Source organism: Esox lucius, chromosome 10 (assembly GCF_011004845.1).
Source record: "Esox lucius isolate fEsoLuc1 chromosome 10, fEsoLuc1.pri, whole genome shotgun sequence".
Lineage (NCBI taxonomy): Eukaryota > Metazoa > Chordata > Actinopteri > Esociformes > Esocidae > Esox > Esox lucius.
In genome coordinates, this window is record NC_047578.1 from 2,115,736 (window position 1) to 2,136,167 (window position 20,432).

The 20,432-nt window shown below is 44.7% G+C and overlaps 1 protein-coding gene across 3 annotated transcripts; it reads right to left on the bottom strand.

Annotated features, from left to right (window-relative positions):
- Positions 1–1,428: 1,428 nt before the first annotated feature.
- pip4p2 (phosphatidylinositol-4,5-bisphosphate 4-phosphatase 2) lies at positions 1,429–20,342 on the bottom strand. Of its 3 annotated transcripts, XM_034294753.1 has the most exons (9): positions 20,092–20,342; positions 15,020–15,168; positions 9,255–9,361; positions 8,424–8,547; positions 6,928–7,002; positions 6,368–6,420; positions 4,933–5,023; positions 3,946–4,059; positions 1,429–3,162 (listed from the first exon to the last, which is right to left on the bottom strand). In XM_034294753.1, the coding sequence occupies exons 1-9, from the start codon at positions 20,198–20,200 to the stop codon at positions 3,082–3,084; spliced, it is 903 nt and encodes a 300-aa protein (XP_034150644.1). In that variant the 5' UTR covers positions 20,201–20,342; the 3' UTR covers positions 1,429–3,081. The 3 variants fall into 3 exon arrangements, with proteins under 3 accessions (XP_034150644.1, XP_034150645.1, XP_012990904.2); XM_034294754.1 differs by lacking the exon at positions 6,928–7,002 and having other exon boundaries at positions 20,092–20,323; XM_013135450.4 differs by lacking the exon at positions 6,928–7,002 and having other exon boundaries at positions 1,429–4,059; positions 20,092–20,322.
- Positions 20,343–20,432: the final 90 nt, after the last annotated feature.

The window sequence follows — 20,432 nt, forward strand, 5'->3', positions numbered from 1 at the left end:
TGGACGGTTGTCACAGCGAGGTGGGATTTCACACGCCACGGGTACTTGGGTTTTGTGAGAACTGAAATGTGATTGGATCATATTCTGTAAAAAATAAGGAAATGTAAGACTGACAGCGTCGGACCATGTTGTCAACCAGTCACATTTGAATGGGCAATATGTCGGACCGATGAAAAAACAGGACCAAGTGAAAATACGGGACAAATCCGGACAACTAAAGACGGACTGAAATACGGGACGTCTGGTCACTCTAACCTAAAGGTCAGTCGTAGGAACACTGGAAACCACACAAACCATTCAGCCAATGATTTAAAGAGCCCGCGACACAGCCATCTGGTGGGCACCAGAAACACAAGCCCCTGTAAAGGAAAGGCATGTCGTTTCCTTCAGCGTGCTCTTGTGGTTTAGCCTGGGAACAGACTGCTTTCCTCGTGTTAATATTCCCTACAAATCTGCGGTGTAGTGACAGACTCACACCCTCCACACGCCAGCAGAGATGTGACAGCACGACTGAACCAGCACCTGTCCAGCATCAGGACTCAGGTCCAAGGGGAACATTCGTGGTCTGTCGTCGTCCTTAATTACGCTGTCTTCCAGTCAAACATCCTGTCAAGTCAAGACCACGTCGTCCACCTTCCCCTATAGATGGGGCGATGTCATTTGGGGTGCGTCCAATCTCTGCAGTCATCAGGTCCGCAGTTAACTGACAGACCTGTAAATTAACTTCAACAATGTCAGAGAGATTACAATTTACACAGAGCATACACACACCTTGGAATACACACAGAGAGCATACACACACCTTGGAATACACACAGGGAGCATACACACACCTTGGAATACACACAGGGAGCATACACACACCTTGGAATACACACAGGGAGCATACACACACCTTGGAATACACACAGGGAGCATACACACACCTTGGAATACACACAGGGAGCATACACACACCTTGGAATACACACAGAGAGCATACACACACCTTGGAATACACACAGAGAGCATACACACACCTTGGAATACACACAGAGAGCATACACACACCTTGGAATACACACAGAGAGAATACACACACCTTGGAATACACACAGAGAGCATACACACACCTTGGAATACACACACACGATTTTATTCCAATAGTTGATGGTGAATTGGAGACTGGAGGGCACCGAACATGTCATTGTCAATGTTAATCTTTTATAATCCCCTAAGCACTAACTGTTAATGTTGGGTTTTCATGGTGCCATATATCCCATAGGTTCTGGTCCAACGTAGTGCTTTATGAAGTGAATAGGGTTCCCTTTGGGACTCATTCATCATGCCCATTTGGGGAATGTTGTTCTTCGTGGCCAATCGCATGAACCTTTACTGACATCAAGTACCTTAAATATTTATTACTGTGAAGTGCCAAAAAACAACAGCAAGAGTCACATTTGTTTATTTTATTGATAAATTATAATTTTTAGAAAGACCCAAGCCATTTCATATTCCAACGTATTTCAAGCTACAGTTTGTTTTAATTTGCTGACTTGACTATGTACAAAGAGAGACTGTGTCATCATCACATTCTGAACAGTATTAATTAGGAGATGTACCCATTTCTTTTGGGACAGGATTGCTGATCTACTGCAATGCTATCTAGGTATTCCTGGAGTTAGGAGAGAAACAGGCTCAAAGCAGGAAGAAGGTTACATTCCAGAAACACAGGAGGGAGAGCTGTGGAGAAGACTGAAACGAGACCGTTCCTTTCTTAGGAAAATGTAACACTGGTGTCGGTTAGAAAAACAACAAAGACAACAACATGCAACTTTCTATAAATGAGTCCAAACTTGAAAAATAAAAATGCTTTAACATCCTTTTTCTCAGTCTTAAAATCTGCATGTGCAACATAACATTATTGTAGCTTTTTCCATCAGATAACCTAGCATAAATAACAAAACAAACTGGGCATGATCATTTCCTGTAAAACATCTATCAACCAATAACAACAAAAAAAGAGGCATTTGGCGTTTCAAAATGTTGTATACATTTAAATATGATCTTTTACTATGTCATGTGTTTACTTAAACTGAGCAGAGGAAAAACAGTGAACAATGTTTTCCTCTGAAATGTGAGGAAACCCCACAGCATTGCCTCGACCCCTCAAAATACTGTCTAGCAGCCCGCTGAATACCTCAGAGTAGCGAGCTGAACTACAGTGAATTATAGCCGTTTGACAACTCCATTAGGACCTCTAACCTTATGTTGATAATGGAAGGTAAACAGTAATGTTCAATGGACTCCCTTTCAAAATAATCCGTAAAACCACATGTATTTGTGTGAAAAAAAAGTTGGATTTTGTCATTTGTGCATAAATGTGTCTTTTGTCCACTGTCTAACATCAGTGGCTAACACTAGTCCCTCGCCCCCCTCAGACAATTTGCACCACATTTCTGCGGAACTCCTGGGCATAAGATAATGCCCCTAGCACACAAATCCCTGTTGCAATGGCACAGTTGCACTGGGATGCAATACCATAAGAGAGCTCCGCCATTTGGGAACCTGTAGCTAACTAGTTACGAACCAAAAATTAGGCACTGACACATGAGAAGGACCAAGCTGAACAAAAGTAAACAAAATATCCCTCTGGTGGCCAACTAATAGTTGATGAAGAGGAAAGTCTCAAATCTAAGGCTGAATTTGTTAAAGAAAATCATCATGAGCTGTTTGGTCGTTTCAGTCTAGGGCAGAGTGTCAGGTTAACACAACAGAACACTGAACATTCATCCTTCTGCCATTTCAAATAGGAGAAGTGGATTCTGAAGCAGAGAAAAAAGTTGGCTTTTGAAATGTCAATTATAGACCAGGTGTGCTTGAAAATGAATGTCATTCTCCCACCAGTGATGAAAAGGCAGTATATATGCAGTGAGTCAGTAGTGGCTATGACATGTAATCTAGCCTTTTCTTCCACACAGAACCAGAGGTTAATGCTCTACTGCGAGTGGAAGCATAAAGCATGTTGAAATACTATGACTAACAAGACAGTACAATACAAAGTTGGTAATCACAGGTCCAAGGGGGAGGTTGTCAATCATTTCAAAGTATTAAAATCAGGAGCAACTCTGTACAGGCAGGGTGGATGTTTGGGACAGGAGACAGCTTTTGGAGCTGGGGAAACTAGCAGCAACAGAACAAAATAATTGCATATAATTATAGTGCAATGGGCAAAACTGTTCTCAATAAAAGTTATTATTCTCATTTGGTCTGGTCGGTAACAAAATGCAGTACGTAAAATGGGTACCATGTCCGTCAATCAGCCAGCAATTCAGCCCGGCAAAAAAAGTCAGTCGGTCAGACAGCCAGCTAGTACTTATACCTGGTCCAGGAGACCCAAACCCGCAGTCTGGCTTCCTAGTAAAATCATCGTCATAGTTCGCATTTATCGTCATAATCATCGTCGTATTCATTGTCAAAAATTTTATCGTATTCATGTCATAATCATTGTCATAATTGTTATCGTATTCATGTCATATTCATTGTCATAATTTTTATCGTATTCACGTCATATTCATTGTCATAATTTTTATCGTATTCACATCATAATCATTGTCATAATTTTTATCGTATTCACGTCATATTCTTTGTCATATTTTTTATCGTATTCACGTCATAATCATTGTCATAATTATCGTCCTTTTTCAGTGTAAATTATGTCAGTCACACTTTATAACTTATCAAACCAATTCAACAATTATAAATATCTACAGCGTTGATCCTTTTATTAAAATGGATTTCAGTGGTGAAACCAGGTCTGGAATTCTGTCCTCTTGGACCAGGAGTGACTGTACCAGAACGGACTGACCTTTGATCTGAATAATAACATGAACATCTACAACAGAGATTTACAGTAGAATGGCCACTTGTGTCTGTCTAGGCGAAGCTGTTTTCTGGATAGCTGACCTTGATGACCCCCCAGTAACAGGCTCGTATCAGACAGATTAGACCCAGAAGGTAGGCAAAAGCCCAGGACACGTAGGTGGCATGGTAGCGACTGGCAAAGTCCTGAGTGCCAACCTGGAGGGAGGCGGGGGGGCAGACAAATGATTGAATTAATATATTACTAAATTAACATTGTTACTGGTTGTAATTAACATGTGGATTGTCCTATAGCACAGAGGGGCCAGGTTAATATTTAGATGTCACTAACTCAAGCGTTGTCTCTGTAACAAATAACCAACATGTTATCCCATCATTATAACACACAACCAACATGTTATCCCATCATTATAACACACAACCAACATGTTATCCCATCATTATAACAAACAACCAACATGTTATCCCATCATTATAACACAACCAACATGTTATCCCATCATTATAACACACAACCAACATGTTATCCCATCATTATAACACACAACCAACATGTTATCCCATCATTATAACACACAACCAACATGTTATCCCATCATTATAACACACGACCAACATGTTATCCCATCATTATAACACACACAAATAATTGTAATATTTACAATTGAGGGATTTTTTATTTTTTTTGGTGAGAACCAATTTGCTTGGTGTTCCCCTTTGAGGTCCCAGTGAAAAGTAGTGCACGAATAGGGTAGTGCACGACAAAGGGAATAGGGTAGTGCACGACAAAGGGAATAGGGTAGTGCACGACAAAGGGAATAGGGTAGTGCACGACAAAGGGAATAGGGTAGTGCACGACAAAGGGAATAGGGTAGTGCACGACAAAGGGAATAGGGTAGTGCACGACAAAGGGAATAGGGTAGTGCACGACAAAGGGAATAGGGTAGTGCACGACAAAGGGAATAGGGTAGTGCACGACAAAGGGAATAGGGTAGTGCACGACAAAGGGAATAGGGTAGTACACGACAAAGGGAATAGGGTAGTGCACGACAAAAGGAATAGGGTACTTACAGTTAACCCCACTCCAATGAAGATGCAGATCATCCCCACGGTGATGTAGGCACAACAGCGCCTCCTAGGGAGAGCACTACCCACAGACGAACTGGGAAGCAGGGCAGGACACAACACTGTTACTATTTAATAGTAAAATAACACACTTTTCCCAGTAAGACGTTACTCTCTGTGGTGAGAAATACTCCAAGCAAAGATAATGTGTCGTCAAGAAACAAATTGGAACTATTCTGGGTTAGGAGAAACAGCCAACAGGGCTGCTGGGTTTCTCTGATGGCTACATCCTGCCAGAGGATGAACTCTCTACTACTGACTAGTTGTACATAGCATTACCAGCATCCATACACATTGTGTTATAAGGGTTTTGACAGAGAGAGGGAGAGAGAGAGGGAGAGAAAGGGAGAAATGGGGGGGTGCTTTAAAGAAACGACTGCTGATCTATTTCCACCGGGTGCCCAGATGATCTTGTGAGCCAGACGTGTCCTGATTGGCTGGCAGGGGTCAGGAGTCATGGATGTCACATGCCCAGCTGTGTGTGTGCGTTCGACCTAAGTCTCCACTGGCCTTCACATGGTCCTCATGTGACTGGGTTCAGAAACATTCCTGGGGAATCACTGCAAACCAGAAGGCCCTCGAGCACCCCCTAATCCTCCTCACTCACCTCTCCTCCCACCTCACTTTTCCTCCCCTGTCCTGAGTGCACGACTTTACACCAAAGACCATTTGCTCTTGTCCAAAGTGGTGGGGAACATAATTTGCCATCTTCTCGTTCAGTGGACGGGACTATGGACCCCAACCAGTCTGACCAGGAGACAGACCTTGGGGCTGATCTGTGCTATGCCGTCTGGCTCAGATGCCAAAAGACTCAAATGTATCTGGTTGCCTAAATGAATTCATTTTCTACGATCCTATTATGCATTCAGTGGCTTGGCACTCAGAAAGTTGCACAATGCTTCCTTCATGTAGCGAGTGATTTTACGTTTATTCCTTTATTTTTCCCACACAACAGTGGCAGATTCACAGACGTTGCGGCTTCACGCCTCTTTGAAGGTGCGAATGTACATCTATTTCTAGCAATGCAACTTTTATCAGTGGCAACAGCTGCTTCCAATCTCTGTTTTCTCAGCCAGCCAGGATGAATTCTGGCACTCAGACTCCTGGTTTTGAGACAGACTGGTATTCTTACATCTCTCCCGCTCCTACTTTTTGGATTAGAATAAGCGATTGAGGCCAAAACTCCACCATTAATACCTGTCACACGTCTAGATTAACTGCAGACTACAGAGTCTGAAAGCCAGGGAAGACAAATGGATTAGCCAAGTGACCCTGGTTGCGTCTGGGTAAACTGAAGAGACCTCCCGGGATCGTTGAACGATACTGGACAGAACAAGTTTGGTCCGGCAACTTTGAGTGATGTGAGGTTTGAAGGACTTACATTTTTTTGCAATGGGGGCACTTGGCTAGCGTGTTGAATCTGAGCTCCATCCACTGTGGACGAAAAGACAACAATAATTGTTAGATACATCTCACACATACATCTTTCTACTCTGCAGTCTGTCATTTAAGAAGTCAACCAGAAGGGCTGTGGGTTTCCAGCAACGTCCATAAACTTCTCCATCTTTCGGCTGAGTGGGAGGCGTAACAGAAGTATGGACTCCAGTTACAAAACATTTAATCAAACAGCGTTTCAATCAAATTCAGCTAGGTTGTGTTTGACAAATAGACAACACTTTGTCCAACAGAAACTCTGTTTGATGAAACATTTCAGAGCTAAAACGTCACATTCTACCCGAAACATGTTAAACATTAGTGCTAATTTATTTAATGTTGCTCATCAATTAGAGTTGATTGATTGGAGTTAGATGACAGCTGTAAATAGCTGTTTTACTATTCTTTACTATTACTATTATGATTAGGGTTATTATTGTTATTCATTTAGGGCCCAGGCTTTACTGGAGGCCGGGCAGCGCTGTGGAAACCCCTTCTCATAAAGACCTGGTCTTCTGAAGTGGTGTTTTCATTGAGAGCCAGACCAGATGGGGGCTGGGCCATGGCATCGTCCTCGTTACCCTGGAGACGCCAAGAGGCACAACGGGCACAGATTAACACTCTACCCTACTGAACCCTCCCCTACTGAACCCTCCCCTACTGAACCCTCCCCTACTGAACCCTCCCCTACTGTACCCTCCCCTACTGAACCCTCCCTTACTGTACCCTCCCCTATCCTCCCCTCCCCTACTGAACCCTCCCCTACTGTACCCTCCCCTACTGAACCCTCCCTTACTGTACCCTCCCCTACTGAACCCTCCCTTACTGTACCCTCCCCTACTGTACCCTCCCTTACTGTACCCTCCCCTACTGTACCCTCCCCTACTGTACCCTCCCTTACTGTACCCTCCCCTACTGTACCCTCCCCTACTGAACCCTCCCCTACTGAACCCTCCCTTACTGTACCCTCCCCTATCCTCCCCTCCCCTATCCTCCCCTCCCTTACTGTACCCTCCCCTATCCTCCCCTCCCCTACTGTACCCTCCCCTCCCCTACTGTACCCTCCCCTCCCCTACTGTACCCTCCCCTATCCTCCCATACTGTCCCCTCCCCTACCACATATTACCACTACTGCCAATACGTAACACAGCAGGGTACTTCTAGGTTGGCACCCTGCTACTATAAAGCTATTAGTCAACAAACACTGGAGAAAAGACCACATACCAACACAGACACATCAGACCAAAACACAGACCCAAAGAACCATCACACAGACCCAAAGAACCAACACACAGACCCAAAGAACCAACACACAGACCCAACAGACAGAACCCACTACACACAATGTGAAAGACAACCCTTACTGGGTTGGTTACTAGAGTGGTTTTGCCGTCTCGTCAACTCTTACTGTCAAGGGTTGTTCCAAATACACCAGAAACAAACCTGGGTCCAGGCTCTGATTGGTCAGAATATCTGGGTCCAGGCTCTGATTGGTCAGAATATCTGGGTCCAGGCTCTGATTGGTCAGAATATCTGGGTCCAGGTTCTGATTGGTCAGAATGTCGGGGTCCAGGCTCTGATTGGTCAGAATGTCTGGGTCCAGGCTCTGATTGGTCAAACGGTCCCGACTACTCGACCACGTTTAGTAGTCAAACATTGTTGAACAACGCAGATACAATTTTAACAGACTAGAACTAATATTAATATATATATTTTATTTTTTACATGTCAGATAGGCATGTTTATCTACATAACAATCAATCAATCAAATTGATTTTATAAAGAAGTACGACAACAGTCGTATCTAAGTGCTTTTACAGTCATCAAGCCTGAGACGAAGCAGAGACAAATCACTAACAACAACTGACGCACAGTGGCTAGAAGAAACTCCCTAGAACGGTCAAATCTAAGACAAAACCCGGAGGTGTCGGACACTTCTGCCGGTGCCGGGTGGACATGACCTTTCGGGCCACGTAACATCCTTCTATCTGAGGAGGACATACCAGGAAGGTGTTTCCACAGTGCCCACAGACCACCCTCAGGCCCTCTGGTTGGACGGGCAGGGCTGGCTGAGCCGGCTGCTCCTCCGGAATCACCATCACCGGGCTCAGGTTGATGATGCGTCTGCTGTGGAGGCGGGGCACAGAGTTGGGGGAGGAGTTAACATCTAGACCTAGATCTATTTTGAGTTTTCCGGGTGCAATGTTCTGTGTATTTTTAGAGTGACTTAGCCCACACGACTTATTAAAGGCTTTTTAACTTTTAACCCCACGTTTTATCTCACTCTACTGTCAGTTTATTTCTGATCAGTTTTTTTTTTTCTCTTAAAGTAATGAATACATGTGGGTATACATTTCATGTCATGTGGGTGTACATTTCATGTCATGTGGGAATACATTTTATGTGTGGGTTGTCCCAGCGGGAATTGAACCCTTAGTCTTTGACTAACAAGCGTAAGAAACTGAGCCTGTGGACTCTGTGTGAAGGAGCCTGTGGACTCTGTGTGAAGGAGCCTGTGGACTCTGTGTGAAGGAGCCTGTGGACTCGGTGTGAAGGAGCCTGTGGACTCGGTGTGAAGGAGCCTGTGGACTCGGTGTGAAGGAGCCTGTGGACTCTGTTTGAAGGAGCCTGTGGACTCGGTGTGAAGGAGCCTGTGGACTCGGTGTGAAGGAGCCTGTGGACTCGGTGTGAAGGAGCCTGTGGACTCGGTGTGAAGGAGCCTGTGGACTCGGTGTGAAGGAGCCTGTGGACTCGGTGTGAAGGAGTCTGTGTGCGGTATGAAGGAACTGCTGGGAACACCGAGCGACAGCTGCCTGCCGTGAACTCTGACCTACCAGTTGGGTCGCGGGCATCCTATCCTTCGAGACGAGTCTTTGCAAATGAGGAGACAGTTACAAGGGCAGCGAACATACTTCTTCCCAGTCGGTGGGTTTTTGATGGGCTGAAAGAAAAATAACAACCTTTCAAAATCCCCTTTGTTATCGAAACCAAATAGCCAGGTTACTACGGCCTCCCAAACCGTACATTAGGTTCCTGTGATGTAACATTTCCTTGCATATTAACATCAGTATAAAACGACATGAAACAGTACAACTTAATAACATGGTTATTCACTGGGACTGGTCTTGGAAATTTGTGACAAGGCCAGTCACTTCCTGATTGGTCTAAATTCTGATGAGTCATACCTATGATTACATCATGTCAAACACAGCCTCTTGTCACTGTCTGGGTCTAGACAGAACACGGCAGTACAGGACTAATACATGGTGGAGGTCGGGTCTAGATAGAAAACGGCAGTACAGGACTGATACATGGTGGAGGTCGGGCCTAGATAGGACACGGCAGTACAGGACTGATAAATGGTGGAGGTCGGGCCTAGATAGGACACGGCAGTACAGGACTGATACATGGTGGAGGTCGTGCCTAGATAGAAAACGGCAGTACAGGACTGATGCATGGTGGAGGTTGGGCCTAGATAGGACACGGCAGTACAGGACTGATACATGGTGGAGGTCATGCCTAGATAGGACACGGCAGTACAGGACTGATACATGGTGGAGGTCGGGCCTAGATAGGACACGGCAGTACAGGACTGATGCATGGTAGATGTCGGACCTAGATAGGACACGGCAGTACAGGACTGATGCATGGTGGAGGTCGGGCCTAGATAGGACACGGCAGTACCGGACTGATGCATGATGGAGGTCGGGCCTAGATAGGACACGGCAGTACAGGACTGATACATGGTGGAGGTCGGGTCTAGACAGAACACGGCAGTACAGGACTGATACATGGTGGAGGTCGGGTCTAAACAGAACACGGCAGTACAGGACTGATACATGGTGGAGGTCGGGCCTAGATAGGACACGGCAGTACCGGACTGATGCATGATGGAGGTCGGGCCTAGATAGGACATGGCAGTACAGGACTGATGCATGGTGGAGGTCGGGCCTAGATAGAACACAGTAGTACAGGACTGATACATGGTGGAGGTCGAGCCTGGATAGAACACGGCAGTACAGGACTGATGCATGGTGGAGGTTGGGCCTAGATATAACATGGCAATACAGGACTGAAACATGGTGGAGGTCAGGCCCGGCCTGCATGGATGGACTGTCGGATTGATTTATGTTGAATTTCCATCTTCACAGGTGGATTGAGGAACCACTTTTGATTTAAAGATGCATTCCAGGACGTTTTGGCAGCAAGTAGCAAAAGTGGTGCAGTCGATCTCAACTGGGCCCCGAGAATTGTGTACTAATACATGTATGAGCAAATATGTGCCCCATGTCATCAAAAAAAGTCACTTTCAAACTGGGAATTTCATAGCTAAAAGATGTATGATATTGATTCTTACTTAAAGACTTTTAGACATTTAAACAGCATTATTACACATCCAGTTCAAAATGGGAGGTTTTCAAAATGCATTCCCAAAATTCCCAGACTGCACCTTAACAGTAATGCATGACAATGCAAGTGCATTTAGCACATTAGTAGGTAACCAGCAACATGTTAATAAGGTGCTAATTCAGTTTAAATGTGCCCCATTTTCCAACACTTATTCGTCAAAGTTGAAACACCGCTGATTTTGCAGGATTTCCCACTTACAAAGCATGTAGAGGTCTGTAATCCATCCTCCCCTCAATACGGTACAGTTGTCTTGTCCTCTTTGCAGAAAAGCATCCCCAAAGAATGACGTTTCCATATCCATGCTTCACGGTTGGGATGGTGTTCTTGGGGTTGTACTCATACTTCTTCTTCCTCCAAACACGGCGAATGGAGTTTAGACCAAAAAGCTCTATTTTTGTCTCATCAGACCACATGACCTTCTCCCATTCCTCCTCTGGATCATCCAGATGGTCATCGGCAAACTTCAGACGGGCCTGGACATGAGCTGGCTTGAGAAGGGGGACCTTGCGTGCGCTGCAGGATTTTAATCCATGACGGCGTAGTGTGTTACTAATGGTTTTCTTTGAGACTGTGATCCCAGCTCTCTTCAGGTCAATGACCAGGTCCTGCCGTGTAGTTCTGGGCTGATCCCTCACCTTCCTCATGATCATTGATGCCCCATGAGGAGAGATCTTGCATGGAGCCCCAGACCGAGGGAGATTGACCGTCATCTTGAACTTCTTCCATTTTCTAATAATTGCGCCAACAGTTGTTGCCTTCTCACCAAGATGCTTGCCTATTGTCCTGTAGCCCATCCCAGCCTTGTGCAGGTCTACAATTTTATCCCTGATGTCTTTACACAGCTCTCTGGTCTTGGCCATTGTGGGGAGGTTGGAGTCTGTTTGATTGAGTGTGTGGACTGGTGTCTTTTATACAGGCAACAAGTTCAAACAGGTGCAGTTAATACAGGTAATGAGTGGAGAACAGGAGAGCTTCTTAAAGAAAAACGAACAGGTCTGTGAGAGCCGGAATTCTTACTGGTTGGTAGGTGATCAAATACTTATGTCATGCAATAAAATGCAAATTAATTATTTAAAAATCATACAATGTGATTTTCTGGATTTCTCTTTTAGATTCCTTCTCTCACAGTTGAAGTGTACCTATGATAAAAATTACAGACCTCTACGTGCTTTGTAAGGAAAACCTGCAAAATCGGCAGTGTATCAAATACTTGTATAAGCCAGCTTTCATAAGGACCAATAGCCACTTCCAATTTAAAGTGACATTTTACACCCAGGTTGACAGCATGACTTCTACTCTCCTTTCGGTTCTGGCATGTCATCTTCCCCAGGCTCCATTGACGAACAGGTCAATTACCCACCTGTCAACCAGAGTGGAAGAACGTGTGCAAACAAATGGGGGCAGGGGAGATGTAGGAACAGTAATCATGGAGGAGGGTTAGGATAGAGGACAATGCTGTATAGTAATGGAGGACCGAGCAGTGATAGTAGTGTTAGGACAGAGGACTAAGCAGTGATAGGAGTGTTAGGACAGAGGACTAAGCAGTGATAGGAGTGTTAGGACAGAGGACTAAGCAGTGGTAGTAGTGTTAGGACAGAGGACTAAGCAGTGGTAGTAGTGTTAGGACAGAGGACTAAGCAGTGATAGTAGTCTTAGGACAGAGGACTAAGTAGTGATAGTAGTGTTAGGACAGAGGACTAAGCAGTGATAGGAGTGTTAGGACAGAGGACTAAGCAGTGATAGTAGTGTTAGGACAGAGGACTAAGCAGTGGTAGTAGTGTTAGGACAGAGGACTAAGCAGTGATAGGAGTGTTAGGACAGAGGACTAAGCAGTGATAGTAGTGTTAGGACAGAGGACTAAGCAGTGATAGGAGTGTTAGGACAGAGGACTAAGCAGTGATAGTAGTGTTAGGACAGAGGACTAAGCAGTGATAGGAGTGTTAGGACAAAGGACTAAGCAGTGATAGGAGTGTTAGGACAGAGGACTAAGCAGTGATAGGAGTGTTAGGACAAAGGACTAAGCAGTGATAGGAGTGTTAGGACAGAGGAATAAGCAGTGATAGAAGTGTTAGGACAGAGGACTAAGCAGTGGTAGTAGTGTTAGGACAGAGGACTAAGCAGTGGTAGTAGTGTTAGGACAGAGGACTAAGCAGTGATAGTAGTCTTAGGACAGAGGACTAAGCAGTGATAGTAGTGTTAGGACAGAGGACTAAGCAGTGATAGTAGTCTTAGGACAGAGGACTAAGCAGTGATAGTAGTGTTAGGACAGAGGACTAAGCAGTGATAGGAGTGTTAGGACAAAGGACTAAGCAGTGATAGGAGTGTTAGGACAGAGGACTAAGCAGTGATAGGAGTGTTAGGACAAAGGACTAAGCAGTGATAGGAGTGTTAGGACAGAGGAATAAGCAGTGATAGGAGTGTTAGGACAGAGGACTAAGCAGTGGTAGTAGTGTTAGGACAGAGGACTAAGCAGTGGTAGTAGTGTTAGGACAGAGGACTAAGCAGTGATAGTAGTCTTAGAACAGAGGACTAAGCAGTGATAGTAGTGTTAGGACAGAGGACTAAGCAGTGATAGGAGTGTTAGGACAGAGGACTGAGCAGTGATAGGAGTGTTAGGACAGAGGAATAAGCAGTGATAGGAGTGTTAGGACAGAGGACTAAGCAGTGATAGTAGTGTTAGGACAGAGGACTAAGCAGTGATAGTAGTGTTAGGACAGAGGACTAAGCAGTGATAATAGTGTTAGGACAGAGGACTAAGCAGTGATAGTAGTGTTAGGACAGAGGACTAAGCAGTGATAATAGTGTTAGGACAGAGGACTAAGCAGTGATAGGAGTGTTAGGACAAAGGACTAAGCAGTGATAGGAGTGTTAGGACAGAGGACTAAGCAGTGATAATAGTGTTAGGACAGAGGACTAAGCAGTGATAGGAGTGTTAGGACAAAGGACTAAGCAGTGATAATAGTGTTAGTACAGAGGACTAAGCAGTGATAGGAGTGTTAGTACAGAGGACTAAGCAGTGATAGTAGTGTTAGGACAGAGGACTAAGCAGTGGTAGTAGTGTTAGGACAGAGGACTAAGCAGTGATAGGAGTGTTAGGACAGAGGACTAAGCAGTGATAGTAGTGTTAGGACAGAGGACTAAGCAGTGATAGGAGTGTTAGGACAAAGGACAAAGCAGTGATAGGAGTGTTAGGACAGAGGAATAAGCAGTGATAGGAGTGTTAGGACAGAGGACTAAGCAGTGGTAGTAGTGTTAGGACAGAGGACTAAGCAGTGGTAGTAGTGTTAGGACAGAGGACTAAGCAGTGATAGTAGTCTTAGGACAGAGGACTAAGCAGTGATAGTAGTGTTAGGACAGAGGACTAAGCAGTGATAGTAGTCTTAGGACAGAGGACTAAGCAGTGATAGTAGTGTTAGGACAGAGGACTAAGCAGTGATAGGAGTGTTAGGACAAAGGACTAAGCAGTGATAGGAGTGTTAGGACAGAGGACTAAGCAGTGATAGGAGTGTTAGGACAAAGGACTAAGCAGTGATAGGAGTGTTAGGACAGAGGAATAAGCAGTGATAGGAGTGTTAGGACAGAGGACTAAGCAGTGGTAGTAGTGTTAGGACAGAGGACTAAGCAGTGGTAGTAGTGTTAGGACAGAGGACTAAGCAGTGATAGTAGTCTTAGGACAGAGGACTAAGCAGTGATAGTAGTGTTAGGACAGAGGACTAAGCAGTGATAGGAGTGTTAGGACAGAGGACTGAGCAGTGATAGGAGTGTTAGGACAGAGGAATAAGCAGTGATAGGAGTGTTAGGACAGAGGACTAAGCAGTGATAGTAGTGTTAGGACAGAGGACTAAGCAGTGATAGTAGTGTTAGGACAGAGGACTAAGCAGTGATAATAGTGTTAGGACAGAGGACTAAGCAGTGATAGTAGTGTTAGGACAGAGGACTAAGCAGTGATAATAGTGTTAGGACAGAGGACTAAGCAGTGATAGGAGTGTTAGGACAAAGGACTAAGCAGTGATAGGAGTGTTAGGACAGAGGACTAAGCAGTGATAATAGTGTTAGGACAGAGGACTAAGCAGTGATAGGAGTGTTAGGACAAAGGACTAAGCAGTGATAATAGTGTTAGTACAGAGGACTAAGCAGTGATAGGAGTGTTAGTACAGAGGACTAGGCAGTGATAGGAGTGGAGTCTTACCGTGGCTTCGTTGCACACAGTACACTTTACCACATGCTGATGTAGCTTCCCATCCAGGTTAATGAGAGACTGGCACACTCTGCAGTTGATGACAGGAACCCCCCCGGCGTCAGGGCTGGCTATGGCGGTGTAGGGAGGAGGTAGTTCGGCTGGTGGAGAGGAAATCATCTGGTTAATGCTGTACGTTCATCTGGTTTAACCCAGAACTAGAAGCTAGCCAAGAGCTGAAGCCTTGAAATAAGATTCAGAACAAATCTTAAATACCATTACCTATGTAATCTCTGACCTTTCCATCTTGAATACCAGTACCTCAGTATCCTCTGACCTTTCAATGTATATTACCAGTACCTCAGTATCCTCTGACCTTTCTATCTTTATTATCAGTACCTCAGTATCCTCTGACCTTTTTAATGTTTATTACCAGTACCTCAGTATCCTCTGACCTTTCTATCTTTATTACCAGTACCTCAGTATCCTCTGACCTTTTTAATGTTTATTACCAGTACCTCAGTATCCTCTAACCTTTCTATCTTTAATACCAGTACCTCAGTATCCTCTGACCTTTTTAATGTTTATTACCAGTACCTCAGTATCCTCTGACCTTTCTATCTTTATTACCAGTACCTCAGTATTCTCTGACCTTTTTTATGTGTATTACCAGTACCTCAGTATCCTCTAACCTTTCTATCTTTATTACCAGTACCTCAGTATTCTCTGACCTTTTTTATGTTTATTACCAGTACCTCAGTGTCCTCTAACCTTTCTATCTTTATTACCAGTAATACCAGTACCTCTCCTCTGGCCTTTCTAATCAGAGGTCCACAATGCAGTGTTCATTCATTTGGGTGAAGGGCTACAATGATAATCTGACCAGGAGACTTGACTGACTGGCATCACTAAGTCCCATGACTTCTGTAAGTCTGGGACACAAGGTTGCCATCATTCAAAACCCTTTCCCCCCCTTTACCACAAAAACCTTGCTGTGACATCAGCTACCACATGACCTTTCTTAGGCTTTGACGTCTTCCGCCCCATGTGACTGTCTATACATTCGCCAGACACATGCCCCTTAACAACCTATACAACCCTGAAGACGCTGATGTCTCAGTGAAAGGCCTCCCCAGTAGGCCAGAACAGCAGACTACTGGCTACAGGTCAGGACAGGACTGGGTTTGAAATGTTATGATAATGCTTCATGTTGATGAGTTTTTCTAACGATATGGTCAATGGTCATCCACTCATGCAAACAACCTTAAAGCACGTTTCAACAAGCCCAGGTCTTAAATGGTCAAAATGTCTTTAAACTCTGAAACCATGGTGAGCACGGCTGTGTCAATGTGGTTGTTCAACAACTGAACAGTGGCCCAGAGGCTCTCACTGACTCCTGCTGTGAAGTCAGATATTAGATGAGGTAGGAGTCTCCGTCTCTACTCCTTTTCTCTCCCTCCCTCTGTCCCTTCTTCTCCTCTCCTTCCGGCATGTTCTGCCTCGTCTACTTTCTAGTTCTCTTACTTTCAGCGTCATTAAACCCACTGGTCTGTCGATTCCTGCACCATTAGCTGTGATGTGAAGCGCTGGCTCAGACCTGAGACCCATTTTACTTTCCCTTCTGACGAACTCTACAACCGCACGTCAGTCTCTCTCTTTTTGTCAGTCACTCTTCTACACAAACACACGCACGCACAACGAGACACAGACACTGCCTCTCGCAGAGGAAAGATGACACAGCAGCCCGAAGAATGAACAGATAATGAACTGCATATTCCGTGCAAACGTGCAGTTCTGTTTCGCTACGTAGTGCTATGACATGACACAAGCTAATGTCAGTTACAACTGTAATATCTATGTAATTAACAAAAAGTTGTTGTAATAACAAAACTGCTATCCTTGTCAGGTCATCAGCAAAGGCAGGTGAGTAGACAGACATTGCACAGCAGAACACAGCTTTGATCACATCCCAGAAGGCAATGCTCTGTGAGTCAAAGGTACGAGGGAATAGGGTGTCATTTGGGACACGGTGGTCAATTTTCCTTTAGACCAAAGACCTACACACAGATACACACACATGGTATCCATGCCTTCATCTGACTTTGTGGAAGTAGATAAAGGTCAGTGTACTGAATTATCCCATTAAGAAGCATTGTTGTATAATGAAACTGCCAGTGCATCTAATATGAAGACGGTCAATTTATCACCACTGTAATTGGAAGGCCTAGACTATAGTAGGTTGGTCTACTCCATAGTAGGTAGACCATAGTAGGTCGGTCTACTCCATACTGGTTATGTATATGCCATAGTGGGGAGGTCTACTCCATGATAAGCAGGCAATCCTGGTTAGGTCTACTCCACAGTGGGGAGGTCTACTCCATAGTGGGGAGGTCTACTCCATGGTAGTTGGGTCCAGTTGATAGAAGGTAGACCATAGTAGGTAGGTCTACTCCATGGTAGGTAGGTCTACTCCACAGTGGGGAGGTCTACTTCATGGTAGGTAGGTCTAGTTGATAGAAGGTAGACCATAGTAGGTAGGTCTACTCCATGGTACGTAGGTCTAGTTGATAGAAGGTAGACCATAGTAGGTAGGTCTACTCCATGGTAGGTAGGTCTACTCCACAGTGGGGAGGTCTACTTCATGGTAGGTAGGTCTAGTTGATAGAAGGTAGACCATAGTAGGTAGGTCTACTCCATGGTACGTAGGTCTAGTTGATAGAAGGTAGACCATAGTAGGTAGGTCTACTCCACAGTGGGGAGGTTTAGTTGTAGACCGACCTGCATTCAGTCCTGCCAGTCAGATTGAATCATGCCAAAATGGCATCAAGGGACGCTGCCCAGATCCAGACTCATGCAATACCAGACAGCAGAGGCCATCTGACTACACTGTGACGTTGATAACATGGGCGCTTTCCCCCCAGTGTACTGCCAGCTGCCACCCTCATGGTAGGTACAGAACAGGGGTTCTCATGCGGGGTACAGAACACAGGTTCTTATGGTGGTTACAGAACAGGGGTTCTCATGGTGGGTACAGAACAGGGGTTCTCACGCTGGGTACAAAACAGGGGTTCTCATGCTGGGTACAGAACAGGGGTTCTCATGGTGGGTACAGAACAGGGGTTCTCACACTGGGTACAAAACAGGGGTTCTCATGCTGGGTACAGAACAGGGGTTCTCATGCTGGGTACAGAACAGGGGTTCTCATGCTGGGTACAGAATAGGGGTTCTCATGGTGGGTACAGAACAGGGGTTCTCACACTGGGTACAGAACAGGGGCTCTCATGGTGGTTACAGAACAGGGGTTCTCACGCTGGGTACAGCCTAATGAACAGCATGCTGTGTTCTGTACTGGTGTAGAACAACAACCATTAACTAGAAGGTCCACCTAACAATCTCAGCTCTGCATCAATAACCAACAGACCACTGCATTTCCTTGAAACATGCTGTATGATTCAGCCTTGAAGGTCTTGTGGTCAAGTAAAACCTAAAACAAACAAAAGGTTCACACAACAGAAAACAACAGCTTGGTGGAGTCGGTTAGGAAGAAAAGCCCAGCCCGTTTTCCAGTATTATTACATCATTAATATTCAATGTTTACAGTTAATCCAGTGGTGAAATATGGATTAAACATCCGATTTAAGTCTCTTGGTGTACAGAGGTAGATAATGCCCACTGAGTTTCAACATATGGTCGCTGGTTTGCTGTGTGTTCCAGAATGTGCCTTAGGGATATTCTAACAGGTCCCAAATGGAACCGTATTACCTTTAAAGTACACTATTCTGACCTGGATCAATAGGGTATTGGTGTAAAGTAGTGCACTGTAGGAAATGGTGTACTATATGGGACAGGGTCAATAAATCGGTTTACACTCCCTTTGCTGAAGAATAACTGGTTTTGTTGAATAAAACTGGCATGGCCGAATCATTTTGTTCAAGTGATCCCTGAGCTGGAGCAAATCCAAGCCATTCCCAGCACTTTAAGTCAAGTGAACTGCAGTTTTTTTTTTTTTTAATGAAGCTGGGACTCCTTCATTTACTAAATTTAGTGTAAAGTGATATTGACTGGTAAGCTCTTGCCACTGCTAAATATCATATTTTGTATCCAACATTGGTCTCATGAGATATTCCTACAGCGAGGAAAGCAGCTTCTGTGATTCAGGGTGGAGACATTACTGACATTACTAACGTTGACAACTATTGACTATGTATAAACGGTCTGGTCCAGCTAAGATTTTAGAGAATGCAGAACTCACAATGGGCCTGTGTATATTTACGTGATGTGTAGAAGTCAATTTCAGACATCGCACGGGAGAATGTACCATCTGAAGGGGAAACGTATCAGTGGAACAGTGAATAATGGAGTGTTCAGACAAAGGCCTAACTAATCAAAAATACAATATGTGAATAGTACATCTTTTACAGGGTTAATGTGTGTCAATAGTAACACAATAATCCCCAACCACATGTTGGTTATTAGGTCTGGTCTTTATGAACGGAAGATGTACGAATGCTAAACATGTATTTAATACATGTCTAGAATCCAATTAAATTAAATGAATAGAAATAAGTACTTAAAATACACTAGCAGGCTAATTGACTATATAATTTATATAATAGACGGTTCTATAGGGTATTAGTGATGTGTGTAATGGACACAAAAACACAAATTTCAGAAGAGCTTTTTCAGGATCTGTGCGCTATACCTGGATCCTCATATGCTCTTCCTGACCAAACCTTAATCTCCTGTAAATGTAATGTTTTCTGTCAATGTATCATATCTTCCTAGATGAGGGACGTAAACATTAGCCTACCCAGCAACAATCACAGGTCGTGAGACCGAGCATATCTGCAGAATACAAAACGGCAACTGGAATATTCTTAAAGCATTCGACTAGGCCTTCTTCCAGCTCTTCTCAATACAGCTCCTCCTTTATATTTCTGATTTCGGGCGGTCTGGTAGATTTTTGACTGATGGCCTTTGCTTGCTTGTTAGGCTCTAATTTTACGCACTATGCAAAACATTGCTCAACACACGATACGCCCAAAATGATTCAGCATGCATCGGGGAGCCTAACGTTAGGTTACCTCTTGGGCTTGTATCTTGTAAGTACGACGGCGGTCCAGACGGTGTGACATTCCCGGAGTTCGGGGCTGACAGCAGCGGGGACCGTTCATCCGTGCCTTCGTCGGCCATGACTGCAGAGGTTTAGCCGAACTAGACAGATAAACAACGGACAGGACAGTGGTTGCGGTGGCTCTCCTCGGGCCAGCGTTTCCTTGGGAGAGAGGCTCCCAGCGAATCAGGGGCACTGCTCCAGCAACCGCGAGGGCTGTTCCTTGGAGGAGGAGCTAGGACACGTAAACAGAACCGAGGGAGGGAGGGACATAGACAGCAGTGGAATGCAGAGCCTAAACGTCATTGTGCA